This window comes from Dendrobates tinctorius, unplaced genomic scaffold (genome assembly GCF_039654945.1).
Source record: "Dendrobates tinctorius isolate UK_male_01 unplaced genomic scaffold, ASM3965494v1 ptg000029l, whole genome shotgun sequence".
Lineage (NCBI taxonomy): Eukaryota > Metazoa > Chordata > Amphibia > Anura > Dendrobatidae > Dendrobates > Dendrobates tinctorius.
The window spans coordinates 15,227,246-15,240,762 of NW_027361697.1; the positions used below are offsets into that span (position 1 = coordinate 15,227,246).

Genomic DNA, 13,517 nt, shown 5'->3' on the forward strand with positions numbered 1-13,517 from the left:
AGACTAGGGACTTTTTTTTTTTTAAGTGGCGGAGGAATACAGTGCGGAAGGATACCTACCTTCCGTCATTGGATTCCTGCAGCCCGTAGAGAACGGCAGCAACAGCTGATGCTGCAGTTCTCTACCCAAGATCGTCGTGGGACACACTCGTGGACTGCTTCGGATCGTGGGTGAGTATTTTTGTGGTTTGTTATGTTAATATTTATTCCGTAAAAGACAATGGCTTCGGGGAACAATGTGACAAGTATTGGTAAGTATGTTACTCTATGTTATATGTACTGTATGTCTATGTATGTATTGTATGAATGTATTGTATGTAGTATGTATGTAGTATATATGTGGTATGTATGTAGCATGTAGTATGTATGTAGTATGTATGTAGCATGCATGTAGCATGCAGTATGTATGTAGCATGCATGTAGTATATATGTAGTATGTATGTAGCATGTAGTATGTATGTAGTATGTATGTGGTATGTATGTAGCATGTAGTATGTATGTAGCATGCATGTAGTATGTATGTAGTATGTATGTAGTATATATGTAGTATGTATGTAGCATGTAGTATGTATGTAGTATGTATGTAGCATATATGTAGAATGTATGTAGCATGTAGTATATATGTAGTATATATGTAGCATGTAGTATGTATGTAGTATGTATGTAGCATGCATGTAGCATGCAGTATGTATGTAGCATGCATGTAGTATATATGTAGTATGTATGTAGCATGTAGTATGTATGTAGTATGTATGTGGTATGTATGTAGCATGTAGTATGTATGTAGCATGCATGTAGTATGTATGTAGTATGTATGTAGTATATATGTAGTATGTATGTAGCATGTAGTATGTATGTAGCATGCATGTAGTATATATGTAGTATTTATGTAGCATGTAGTATGTATGTAGCATGCATGTAGTATATATGTAGTATGTATGTAGCATGTAGTATGTATGTAGCATGCATGTAGTATGTATGTAGTATGTATGTAGTATGTATGTGGTATGTATGTAGCATGTAGTATGTATGTAGCATGCATGTAGTATGTATGTAGTATGCATGTAGTATATATGTAGTATGTATGTAGCATGTAGTATGTATGTAGCATGCATGTAGTATGTATGTAGTATGCATGTAGTATATATGTAGTATGTATGTAGCATGTAGTATGTATGTAGTATGCATGTAGTATATATGTAGTATGTATGTAGCATGTAGTATGTATGTAGCATGCATGTAGTATATATGTGTTATGTATGTAGTATGTATGTATATATGTGGTATGTATGTAGTATGTATGTAGTATGTATGTGGTATGTATGTAGTATGTATGTAGCATGTAGTATGTATGTAGCATGCATGTAGTATGTATGTAGTATTTTTTTTTTTTAACATTTAACACATTAGCCGGATGATGGGACTACTACTGTCCCATCATTGGCTAATGTGTCAATCACTGTCATGGTAGCAGGCATCGCCAGATGGGACTTGTAGTCCCATCGGACGATGCTTGCACAGACCCCCGGACATCAGCACAGCCCCCCGGCAGGCCGGCACAGCCCCCCGGCAGGCCGGTACAGACCCCCACAGGGTGCACAGACCACCGGCAGGCCGGCACAGCCCCCCGGCAGGCCGGTACAGACCCCGGGCAGTCCACACAGCCCCCCGGCAGGCCGGCAGAGACCCCCGGAAGGCCCAAAATGACGGCGCATCATGATGCGCACACACCGCGCATCATGATGACGTCAGGCTGTCAATCAACTTTGAACTTCCGATTCCGATGCCGACTTCCGATATTGAAAAAATATCGGAAGTCGGTATCGGAATTCCGATACAGCAAGTATCGGCCGATACCCGATACTTGCGGTATCAGAATGCTCAACACTACCTATGTGAGGTGTTTTAGAATTTAGTGTAGCGACTCCAAAGATGTGGATCCTTGACGTGGGTTGCATGCTTGCATTTTTCGGTCAAAATATTGACTAATATCTCATGTATTTTATACATAACTTTTAACCTTTTATTGCACATTTTTCCAGTTTTTTTGAAGGATGCAACCAAGCTCTTTAGTGTTCATTGGGTTAACTGGAGTGTCTGTCCTTGTGGGGTGCACTGGTATAGTCCTGGCAGCTCCCCTGATCTAATAGTATGGGCGTTATCAGTAAGCTGTAATCCAGACACTGTGCTTCGTTCGTACCTGTGTGACAGGCACTCTATGCAAGCTCCATCTGGGTGCATTTTTAATACTAGGCAATCACCCCCTCCATGAATTGGCAGCTTGGTGTGTAGTTGCTCCATCAGTATTTTGCACACGTGGTGTCCACACTCTTAACATGGGGTCTGCTAGATCCTGCAAGTGCATGGGTAAATTAACCTGGTGTTGGTAAGGCTGTTTCTTTTTCTGTGATGTTTTTAATCAATCACGTATGTCTGCAGAGGGTACCGAAAGTATTCAGACCCCATTAAATTTTTCACTCTTTGTTTAATTGCAGCCATTTGGTAAATTCAAAAAAGTTCATTTTTTTCTCATTAATGTACACGCTGCACCCCATCTTGACTGAAATAAACAGAAATGTAGAAATTTTTGCAAATTTATTAAAAAAGAAAAACTGAAATATCACATGGTCATAAGCATTCAGACACTTTGCTCAGACACTCATATTTAAGTCACATGCTGTCCATTTCCTTGTGATTCTCCTTGAGATGGCTCTACTCCTTCATTGAAGTCCAGTTGTGTTTAACTTAACTGATAGGACTTGATTTGCAAAGGCACACACCTGTCTATATAAGACCTCACAGTCCACAGTGCATGTCAGACCAAATGAGAACCATGAGGTCAAAGGAACTGGCCAAAGAGCTCAGAGACAGAATTGTGGCAAGGCACACATATGGCCAAGGTTACAAAAGAATTTCTGCAGTATTCAAGGTTCCGAAGAGCACAGTGGCCTCCATAATTCTTAAATGGAAGAAATTTGGGACCACCAGAAGTCTTCCTAGACCTGGCCGTGTAGCCAAAATTCACTGTGGCTGAGCTCCACAGTTGCAGTAGGGAGATGGGAGAAAGTTCCACAAAGTCAACTATCACTGCATCGCTCCACCAGTCGGGACTTTATGACAGAGTGGCCCATCGGAAGCCTCTCCTCAGTGCAAGACATATTAAAACCCCCATAGAGGTTGTTTAAAAATCACATGAAGGACTCCCAGGCTATGAGAAATAAGATTCTCTGGTCTGATGAGATTACGATAAAACTTTTTGGCGATAGCTCTAAGTGGTATGTGTGGAGAAAACCAGGCACTGCTCACCACCTACCCAATATAATCCCAACAGTGAAACATGGTGGTGGCAGCATCATGGTATGGAGGTGTTTTTCAGCTGCAGGGACAGGACGACTGGTTGCAATTGAAGGAAAAATGAATGCGGCCAAGTACAGAGATATCTTGAATGAAAAACTCTTCCAGAGTGCTCTGGACCTCAGACTTGGCCGAAGGTTCACCTTCCAACCATACAATGACCCTAAGCACACAGCTAAAATAACAAAGGAGCAACTTCAGAACAACTCTGTGACCAATCTTGACTGGCCCAGTCAGAGTCCTGACCTAAACCCAATTGAGCAACTCTGGAGAGACCTGAAAATGGCTGTCCACCAACATTCACAATCCAACCTGACAGAACTGGAGAGGATCCGCAAGGAAGAATGGCAGAGGATCCCCAAATCCAGGTGTGAAAAAGTTGCATCATTCCCAAGAAGACTCATTGCTGTACTAGGTCAAAAGGGTGTTTCTACTCAATACTGAGCAAAGGGTTTGAACACTTATGACCATGTGATATTTCAGTTTCTCTTTTTTAATAAATTTGCAAAAATTTCTACATTTCTGCTTTTTTCAGTCACGATGGGGTGCAGAGTGTACATTAATGAGAAAAAAAATCAACTTTTTTGAATTTACAAAATGGCTGCAATGAAACAAAGAGTGAAAAATTTAGAGGGGTCTGAATACTTTCCGTACCCACTTTATGTATGTAAAACTTGATAAATTAGTTAGAGCTGTTACATAGCGAGTTTTAATACAATGATGTGTAAATCCAATTTCCTGTTTGAGTTAGCGTATATGACTATTGTGGAGGTATGCCGGAAAATCTATAGACATATTAGAACTTATCCAAGTCAGCCAAAAGTTGGTTCTTGTATCACCTGCTCTGATGATCATGAATGGTGGGCTAGAAAATAAAGTATTAAAGAGAGTCCGTCAACACAATATAACAGTTCAACCCATTCACAGGTGCTCAGTGCATCTCAGGTGTGGCCAAGCAGCTTAGGGCACCTTCCCACCTACTTGTTTTCCATCTATCACCACCCTCCACATTCTTGATTGACAGTTCTGTCATTATAACTTGGAATATATGACATTTTATATAGTTTCTACATTCTGGACAATCAGCATGGAAACCAATAACTGCCTGCATTTGCTGTTCTCTGAAATATACTATCCATGGCTGAGCTGGTGAGTCAAGATAAAGACATCCAGCCCATAAATGGCAGCACTTCCCAGGACTCACATCCAAAGATGATATTCCATTTATTTTTATTTCATAGGTTAAAAAAGAGATACAACGCGTTTCGGATGCAGTGTATATATGTAAACGCGTTGTATCTCTTTTTTAACCTATGAAATAAAAAAAATGGAATATCATCTTTGGATGCGAGTCCTGGGAAGCGCTGCCGTTTATGGGCTGGATGTCTTTATCTTGATTTACTCATCCTGTGTGAGCCTGAACCTGGCTCTTTCACTTGGATCCACCCGAGGCAAGCTGCAAGCCCTGTCTTCTGAGAAGTATCCCAAAAGGAAGGATTTTTGAGGATACATAATCCAAAGCTATATTAGTCTTCTAACAGGTGAGTGCATAATATTGTGCACCCTTTAAAGACTACAATATTGTGTTTACGCACTTAGGGCGCCGCAAATTGTCTGTTCTTCTCTCCCAAACAGGGGTTTTTTTGCATGGCTGAACTGGTGTAATGTACATAATGCATTATAATAATGTGTGTACATGTGCTGTGAACTCAATATGTTAGGGAAGAAACAAAATTATAGAATAGAGTGAGTTAACACATGAGCATTTATTGCCTAACTACTACACAGTAGTGTGTGACTTAAAGCCCAAAGTGGCTAACAGCTAGTTTCATCGGCATAGTCATCATTATTGTAAGATAATTAAATAAGTCTTTTTCAGAGTCATTGACCTGATAATTGGTATCACACGATAGACTATCAATTCCTTTGATGATCTTTTGGTGGGCTGTTTCATGGAAACCACTAAAATGACCAGTATAATTCTATTAGTATCTTAATATACCTGTCAATGTTATTTCTATGATGATTAGCATCATGTTACATTAAGGGTAAGTAAGGCTTTAGAATTTTAAAATCCAATTAAAATCTTGCACAACAGTGCGCTCTTAAAGATAAGGCTGCAAAAACACTTTAGTAATACCATAAAAGATTACAAGATCACATTGCAACTGTCGTTAATTTGTCCCGGCACCAGTGCTACGTAATGCTCCTTCCTTCCCCTATGGATAGCTTCCTTTGTGCTATTGTAACCCAGCATGCATCTCTGATAAAGCATCTCTGATCATCCATCGGAGGAGGCTGTGTGCTACTTTAGTGTTCAAGTAATAGTGAGTGCTGTTGAAACTGGTCCGACTAGGGCAAAAAAAGTCGGAGTTTTGTCCGAAACCCGACCCAAATGCAAGTCAATGGGGAAAAAAAAGTCGGCATTGAGCGGATGACATTTATCCACTCCACTCCGCTGTTCCTTTGTGCTATCTGCAACTCTTCAACAATGTGTTTGACTGCCTAATCAATTCTGCTGTTGCAGGGTGATATCCACATTCCTGCATTAAGTTGCTGCCTGCACATCTGGCTCTCTTGTATCCTCTGTAGTATTCCTAGCTCCATGAATCCAGTTGTCTGGCATATCCAGCTCTAGTGGTCATTGCTACTCCAAAGCATTAACTCGTCCAGTCTGTGTTGCTCACCCTGACCTACAACTTAGCAAGGTTCCATGTGAGAACTTGAAGACGCTTTTACAATGTAAGTCTATGAAGTGTCAGAACGAGAATCCACAGGTCTACATAGTAAAAGCCACTTCCCGCTCACATATAGATATCAGTTTTAGGGCTCATACTCACTTGCGAGAAACTAGTCTCTCGCATGAAAACCTGGCACTGCCACCGGCACTGGGATCGGAGCATGCGGCTACATGTATTTATATGCAGTCGCACGCTCTCGTCCAAGTGCCGGCGGCAGTGCCAGGTTTTCATGAGAGAGACTCGCACGAGAATTGTGTCTCTCGCAAGTGAGTATGAGCTCTAATCCGGCAATTTGGAATAACCATAACATGAGCCAGAAGTGAAACGAAGCCTTGCTAGAAAGATGGCAATAAATGAGTATATTACAGCACATAGATAATACTATATATACATTTTCACAAGTTTATTTTTAGGCAAAAAAGTTTAGACGGAGTGTTCCTTTTAACTACAAGACACACATGAAGTCATGTTAAGAAAGGAAGAGACTTAATAGAAAAAGTTATTGACCTTTCAATTTTTCTGCATTCAGCAATTTGTGCAGATTTGCAACACCAGTACTATGAATTTTGCAGGATTCCCTTAAATAATTTTGGATTTTCTTTAAAGGTTACTATTGGAAAGTAAAAGGTCCACCTATTAATAATTCCTATTATTTTGCATTAATTCTTTTCCTTTTACTGTGGTGAAATACATGGACCAAAATATTTTATTATTGTTCATTTACAGTTTCCTTTCATCGAGCTTGGAGCTTAAAGGCTAGAAAATGTGCTCATCTGAAAAGCAATTTTCTCACGATCTAGCAGCAATCAGCAGCAACTACAGCCTAATAAATTAGACCCTTTGGCCAAGATATAACTGGAAGTTAAAAATAATCTTAATTTCTTAAATTACTGCGCCATCCTGTATTTATTTTTTTTCCATGTTTTTTTTCTTAACAGGTTTATTTAATCAATTATAATAAGGCTTGCTCAAAAACATGAACACATTTATTACTCTTCATATAAGAGGTAATCTTTATTTGGTGCAGTGCGGTTGTAGTAAGCCTTGGTATTCTCACCATAGGTTCCCAAGTAGCAAAAATGCAGTAGATTTTTATCCGCGTTTTACTCTGCAAGTAACTGTATACTTGCTGGTCTCACGCAACAAAAGGTTAGCAAGAAAAATTCAATAGTGAAAGTTTCTAATGCAAAAACAATAAATAATATTGATCAAGAGAAGAGCCGTAAGAAAAACCAAACATTACTTGACCAGTGACCCATTCTGCACATTGAAAGTTAATGAATGTTGAGAAATCAAAATATCTTTTTACCCATATAGCACAGTTTTTAGAGAGTTAAAATATTCTGCAACTTAAATTTTTATTGCAAGTTTTAAGATGTTGAATTATTATTAATGATTGTGTAGATTTCTAGACTGTTTCGCCAATTTAAATCACCAAGTTGTTACTTTACCTTGTGCCAAAATTTGCATCAAAATTTTGGAGCCCTTTTTTTGGCACACCAGTGCCAATTGTAAATCATTTTTCTTAGACCAACCCATTTTTAGAAAAAAAAGTAACACTCCATTTTCAGACAAGCCACAGAAATGAACGCCTTACAAAGAAACGTGAAGTTGGCTCTAATAGGAATCTTTTATATGATATGTATTTTTTTAGCAAAAATTATTTTGTGGACACTACATACGCATTCATTAGGATTTTTCTTATGCCATCCCTCTCCTTTTTTTGTATTCTTGATATGTTATTACAGTTTTGCCCAAGTCAATGTTTCATTGTATCTGAGTTGAGGAATTAACCCTTTGTTTCAAGCCAAAAAAGTTCCTAACATGTATAATTCAAGTCCTGAGTGTCATTTTTCTGAAAATTGTAGTAACAGAATGAGACAATTTACATTTTTACATAGACTTTCACATACACTTCCTTCTAATGCAGTTTTAAATACAACGCACAGTAGAATTATATTGAGAAATAACAACGGAGTTTGGGAACAAACACACTATCGGGTTCAGGGTGCACAATGTCAGTGAAAGTTGGGTTGTAATAAAATCCATGGACTTAACAATGGGTCAAAAATGCAAAATAAGCTAAAGTGTTTCCATCATGCATTTTCTTTGCATTTTCTTTGCTTCACTCATGGTTTTCTCTTTCCAATACCAATTAAAAATGCTGATCGAAACACTGTAAAGTGTCATGAGGAGAACATAATTTTGCCTCTATATAAGTCACTAGTGCGACCACACTTAGAATACTGTGTACAGTTCTGGTCTCCGGTGTATAAGAAAGACATAGCTGAACTGGAGCGGGTGCAGAGAAGAGCGACCAAGGTTAGTAGGGAACTAGAGGGTCTGCAATACCAAGACAGGTTATTACACTTGGGGTTATTTAGTTTGGAAAATCGAAGGCTTAGGGGTGATCTTATTACAATGTATAAATATATGCGGGGACAGTACAAAGACCTTTCTAATGATCTTTTTACTCTTAGACCTGTGACGGGGACAAGGGGGCATCCTCTACGTCTGGAGGAAAGAAGGTTTAAGCATACTCACAGACGCGGATTCTTTACTGTAAGAGCAGTGAGACTATGGAACTCTCTGCCGTATGATGTTGTAATGAGTGATTCCCTACTAAAATTTAAGAAGTGTCTGGATGCTTTTCTTGAAAAGTATAATGTTACAGGGCATATACACTAGTTTCCTTGATATTGTGTTGATCCAGGGAGTTAGTCTGATTGCCGTATGTGGAGTCGGGAAGGAATTTTTTTCCCCAATGTGAAGCTTACTGTTTGCCACATGGGGTTTTTTTTAGCCTTCCTCTGGATCAACATGTTAGGGCAAGTTCAGATAGGATATGGGTTGAACTTGAGGGACTTAAAGTCTTCCTTCAACCTTAATAACTATGTTGCTATGTAAGTGAACATCTGATCATTGACAGGCAATAACACAATAAAGTAAATAACTATTGCAGATTATTATTGAAGAAAAAAATCCAAAAAATCTGGCACTCGGTTTGGTGAATTTTTTTACAGTTTGAGGCAAAGTGTATAGAAAAAGTTTCAGTCTTGTCTGGCCATCCGGTTGGGGGAGTGACCATCCTATGGGCTGCAATAGGCTCACCTCTTTTTGAGACACATGCTTATACTTGTATGAAAAAGAGAAGGATGTGCATTTGCTATATGCTTGAACCTTTATTAATCTATTTGAACTAGGGATGAGCGAGTATACTCGTTAGGATTCGGTACTCGGCGAGTAATGTGGTACTCGCAGTACTCGAATCCTCACAAGTATTTCACTACTCGCCTCGCAATATTTGGCAGAGCCCGCACAGTCCCCGCACAGCCCAGCACAGTCCACGCACAGTCCCCGCACAGCCCAGCACAGTCCCGCACAGTACCCGCACAGCACAGCACAGTCCCACACAGCCCGGCATAGTCCCTGCACAGTCCCCGCACAGTCCCGCACAGTACCTGCACAGCCCAGCACAGTCCCACACAGCCCGGCATAGTCCCCGCACAGTACCTTCTGTGTTCTCTTGTTGTATCTTTGTTAATGGGTGGTGTGAGCGTTTTCTGACCAACGTGTTCACATTTGTACATGTCACATGTGTTTTTAATCCATTTTTTCCTTGCTTACCATGGTTTGGGAGACCCCACCCCTCTCCAGTGTGATGTGCACAAAAGAGCTGTCTCAGACCATAAGTCCATACTGTGGAGCGGCCTGTCTGAATCCTGTTCATATTAGACACTGTTCACATGTTCAGGTTTTAAATACATTAGATAGGGACTGCTTCAATACGGGTTACCTTGACGTTGGTGAGACAGCTTGGTATACATTTTTTTGCAAAAAAAGTATCTACTAAATACCCTGTGTTTGTTATCCAGCACTTGCTGATCACTGCCATATTTTTGGCTGCAGAGAATTTTTACAAATCTGTCATTCTGTGTTCCCTTGTTGTATCTTAATTAATGGGTGGTGTGAGCGTTGTCTGACCGACGTGTTCACATTTGTGCATGTCACATGTGTTTTTAATCCATTTTTTCTTGCTTAGCATGGTTTGGGAGACCCCACCCTTCTCCTGTGTGATGTGAAAAAAGAGCTGTCTCAGACCATAAGCCCATACTGTGGAGCGGCCTGTCTGAATCCTGTTCATATTAGACACTGTTCACATGTTCAGGTTTTAAATACATTAGATAGGGACTGCTTCAATACGGGTTACCTTGACGTTGGTGAGGCAACTTGGTATACCTTTTTTTGCAAAAAAACGTGTCGCCTAAATACCCTGTGTTTGTTATCCAGCACTTGCTGATCACTGCCATATTTTTGGCTGCAGAGAATTTTTGCAAATCTGTCATTCTGGGCTCTCTTGTTGTATCTTAGTTAATGGGTGGTGTGAGTGTTGTCTGACCGACGTGTTCACATTTGTGCATGTCACATGTGTTTTTAAACAGTCTTCGCACAAGCCAGCACAGTCCCGCACAGTCTTCACACAGGTCAGCACAGTCCCACACAGCCAGGCACAGTCCCTGCAAAGGCCAGCACAGTTCCGCACAGCCTGGCACAGTCTTCGCACAGTCTCCGCCCAGCCCAGCACACACACACACATCCCATTAATCGCATTTCCCATAGATTTACTTTGGACTCGCTACTCTTTATGAGTACCCGAGTATTAGGAGGTACTCGTAACCAGAACAGCGAGTCTGAATACTTCACTACTTGCTCATCCCTAAAATTTTAAACCTATATAGTGTATCACTGATGAAGGTCTAACTACCAAAAGAGTTTTTATACACTTTGCCTTAAACTGTAAATAAATTCACCTGACTGAGTGCCAAATTTTCCGGATTTTTTATAAGTAATGTGTTGGTACCCTATTTGTGCACCTAGAAACCTTAGGAGTGCCATTCTTTTTCCCTACCAGTTTACTATTGAAGGACTTCAAATTATTGCATGCTCAAGTTTTCTAATGGGACGACATATTTTTTCTGTCCTGCACTTTAAAAGCTATTAGAACAAAAAGCAAAAAAACTAAAAGACACCAATGCAAATAGGTGTTTTCTGTTAATGCTACCTCTCTTGAAAATGAATATTAAAAAAAAATCAAAAGTTCCATATGCAAAGCCCTAAAATCATGCCTATGAGTGTTTGCAAAAACAAGCCTTTACATAGCTGTGTTAAAGGAAAAATAATGAGACAGCGTGTGATGTCACAAAAACATGCTTGATTTCTTTTAAGCACTTTTTAATTATGATAAATAAAAAATGTAACCATTTTTAGAATGAAATTCAGCAGTTAAGCATAAGCAAGGCATTGGTTAAATTCTGTACAGAAATAGTGTGCAATGCTTTTTAATCAGAGCAGCTTTAAAATTGCATGCAACCAGGGAACGTCTTGGGAGCCGTGTTGGGCATGCCTATAGTCCCTTGCCTGGATGTCAGAACATCTGCTTATGGACCTTGAACTATTTTTAAATAAGCCATAGTTAAAAATCTTTTCAGTTTTTGGATGGGGGCTAACAGTTTTTCTAATAAAATTGGTCCATGGTGGTGAAAGGGTTCATTTAAGACAAGAGGTAGAGACTGGGTGAGCATAGCGATCCATTTGAGGATTGACTTCAATTCATGCAAATTAAACAAAAAACAAATGTCTGGTGCCATTTCAATTACTGTTGAAAATGCATAGAGTGGACTAATGGCCTCAGGCATGGCTGCTCAGGCTTCACCATAATAATCTAAGGCTATCTCACCATGGTCTAACACAACCAACAAGTGGGGCTATCACAGGAAGAATAAAAGATGGGGGACATTCAAGGAGAGCCATTTCACCATAATGCCCTGAAGTTATCTCACCATGATCTAACACAGTCAACAAGTGGAGCTATCACAGGCAGCATAAAAGATGGGGGACGTTAAAGAAGAGTCATTTTATGCTTTTACAGTGTGGAAATGTAAGGTCACAAGGTCCAGCAAATTCAACCAAGGGATATAAAAATACCTAATCTGATTTTGGTGGACTAACTTGAGTGATCAAACAGATCGAAAATGGGAAAAGTAGTCTCATTCTGTGAACACTAACCCAAATATGAAATTGATATATAGGGAGTCGCTCATTGTGACTGTGAATTGATTGATCTGAGATATACTGCAGTTTACTACAAAAAAGAAGGGTTATATTGAATCTCTCACCTTCGCCCTCTCCCTTTACCTCAACCTGTTTCCCTCCTTCATTTTTCCAGGCAATTAGTGACTCTTTAGCATTGCAATGTTTGGCAAATTTATTTAACATGCATCTAATTTGGGGGGAAAATTCAGCGAACCCACCAAATTCAAATTTAAAAACAATCCGCTCATCTCTATTTAAGACCCAATGAGATGTAGTCTAGGGTAAAATTTAAGGCTCCAATGGGTGGAGAAAATATAAGGTGGCTGCAGATCTAGGTCTATATTCCTAGCATGGAATGTAGGACACTCATGCAACTTTGCTAAAAAGTGTGCACAGCAAACAATCAGATTTCAGCTAATTGGCAACACTGACATTTTTTGTTCAGTACATAAAGCCCATTGAATTTATTTTTAGGAAACACTGGACATAGCTAAATTATTCAGCCTGCACAATTTATGCTCTTTGGAAAATACAAGAATTGCTATTCATACATGGTTCAGAATAAATATAACTCACAAGAACCTTAAAGCATTTCAAGTCACCAATTAAGCATTTAGTTTTTAGTACGCAGCGAGGCTTATTATTTATGCAGCTTTAAACCAAATTGCAACCTCAGGGGAAGCCTATCCAGTGACAAATTAATACCTTGGAGAACATAGTTGAATGGTGGCAATGAACTCATTTGCTCCCCCAATAATGAAGAATGACTTCTTGCATTAGCACATGGGTGACTGTTACCATGGCGATCTGATCTTACCTCATGGCTTCTCGAAGAGCTCCTCTCTCACTCAAAGTAGTATGTTTGATGTCATCAAAATTATTTTCCAGTTTCTCACATTTCTGTAAAAAAAAAAAACATTACCATTATTTACTGACGTTTCAAAATGTTTTAATTCTTCTTCTTTGTAGACAGTTGATGCAACTAATTGAAAAGGAAATACAATAGTTGATATATTGCCAACAAAAAAAAAATAAAGGGATTGAAATTTGATATCAAAATATGAAACACAAATTTTCATCTATTATTTTATTAGTTCCTTCTCTCGACAGGGAAATTGATTGCTCCCATGTTAAGGCGCCAGCAGATTACGTGACCTCTGGTCGTCCTTTGTGCTGCACTCCAAGCTACACCCCTTTGGTCCTTCAATCACAGCATGGTTAACCTCTTCCTTAGCAAAATCAAACAAATGAGCAGGAGCATAAGTTGATATACATGCAAAGTGTGGAAGCATGTTCATATTGTGGCCATTTCACAGGCAAAGCCAAGACA

At 39.4% G+C, this 13,517-nt stretch overlaps 1 protein-coding gene across 2 annotated transcripts in view; it reads right to left on the reverse strand.

Moving 5' to 3' along the window:
* DPYD (dihydropyrimidine dehydrogenase) overlaps positions 1-13,517 on the reverse strand; it is a 1,593,199-nt gene that overhangs the window by 1,347,021 nt on the left and 232,661 nt on the right. For both annotated transcript variants that reach the window (XM_073571402.1, XM_073571401.1), the window contains one exon: positions 13,005-13,087. In XM_073571402.1, coding sequence (XP_073427503.1) covers positions 13,005-13,087 — 83 coding nt within the window. The remainder of the gene's footprint in view (positions 1-13,004; positions 13,088-13,517) is intronic.